The 1,379-nt window shown below is 73.3% G+C and overlaps 1 protein-coding gene across 1 annotated transcript in view; it reads left to right on the forward strand.

Annotated features, from left to right (window-relative positions):
* Nucleotides 1-1,379, forward strand: part of PYGL (glycogen phosphorylase L) — a 10,361-nt gene that overhangs the window by 2,276 nt on the left and 6,706 nt on the right. Inside the window, exons 2-5 of the mRNA XM_085314985.1 lie at nucleotides 3-152; nucleotides 467-568; nucleotides 892-970; nucleotides 1,065-1,168. Of these exons, the coding sequence (XP_085171111.1) occupies nucleotides 3-152; nucleotides 467-568; nucleotides 892-970; nucleotides 1,065-1,168 (435 nt within the window). The remainder of the gene's footprint in view (nucleotides 1-2; nucleotides 153-466; nucleotides 569-891; nucleotides 971-1,064; nucleotides 1,169-1,379) is intronic.

Genomic DNA, 1,379 nt, shown 5'->3' on the forward strand with positions numbered 1-1,379 from the left:
GCTTCAACCGGCACCTCCACTTCACCCTGGTCAAGGACCGCAACGTGGCCACCCCCCGCGACTACTACTTCGCCCTGGCGCACACCGTGCGCGACCACCTCGTGGGSCGCTGGATCCGCACGCAGCAGCACTACTACGAGCGGGACCCCAAGGTGGGCCGGGGCGCGCGCGGCCCCGCCGCTCCCCGTGGCTTTCTAATCCCTGCTCCGCCGCTCCGGCRCCCCGGGCGAGCGCCCAGGTCGGCGCCGTCCCCCGGCCTCAGCCCGGCCTTAAACCCGGCGCCCGCCCCCGGCAGCCTGTTGGCTCCGGCCCCCCCAGCCAGCCTTGGCGCTGGCGTTAGCCAGCGGCTCCTCTTTAAAGTTTAACTCCGCACCGGCGCGGCCGCGGGTGCCCGGGAGGTGAGCGCCCAGCGGCAGCGCGCCCGGAGCCGCCTCGCCGCAACAGCCGCCTCGCTTCGCCCTCGCAGAGGATTTACTACCTCTCGCTGGAGTTTTACATGGGCCGCACGCTGCAGAACACCATGGTCAACCTGGGCCTGCAGAACGCCTGCGACGAGGCCGTGTACCAGGTGAGCCCGCGGCTCGGCTCGGCTCGGCGCGGCTTGGCTCGGCTCGGCGCGCCGGCCGCCGTTGCACAACGCCTGCGGAGGGGCAGCGCCTGCTCCCGGGTTGTGTTTTCTTTGCAATCGGGTCGCCTGGCGGCGGGGAAGTGCCCCGCGCCGCCGCCGGGAGACGCGTGCCGAGCGTTTCCAAAAGCAAAAAAGTTTCCCGGGGCTCTCGGCACGAAGCGTTGGCAGCCCGGGAGCCGGCGCCGGAGCGGCGCCCCGGTTGGGGACGGCTCCCGCGCGGCGCCGGAGCCGCCCGCCCATGGCTTTCCCCTGCCCGCCTTCAGCTCGGGCTGGACATGGAAGAGCTGGAGGAGATCGAGGAGGACGCGGGACTCGGCAACGGCGGTCTCGGGAGACTCGCCGGTGAGTGACGCGGCCCGGGGCCGGGCCGGAGGGGAGGAGGCGGCAGAGCAGGGGGCCGCCGGGCTGAGCGCCGTGCGCCGCTCGCCCTCGGCAGCCTGCTTCCTCGACTCCATGGCCACGCTGGGGCTGGCGGCCTACGGCTACGGCATCCGCTACGAGTACGGYATCTTCAACCAGAAGATCCGGGACGGCTGGCAGGTAGGGAGCGGGGCGCCAGCCCCCTGCCGCGCTCCTGGGCGCCGCCGGCCGCTGCTGCGGTGGTCCCCGACCGGCTGGGTGCTCCCGGCGGCAGGTGGAGGAGGCCGACGACTGGCTGCGGCACGGCAACCCCTGGGAGAAAGCGCGTCCCGAGTACATGCTGCCCGTGCACTTCTACGGCAGGGTGGAGCACGGCCCCGGCGGCGCCAAG

The sequence above is a fragment of the Rhea americana genome, unplaced genomic scaffold (genome assembly GCF_003343005.1).
Source record: "Rhea americana isolate MKP2758 unplaced genomic scaffold, rheAme1 scaffold_42, whole genome shotgun sequence".
Lineage (NCBI taxonomy): Eukaryota > Metazoa > Chordata > Aves > Rheiformes > Rheidae > Rhea > Rhea americana.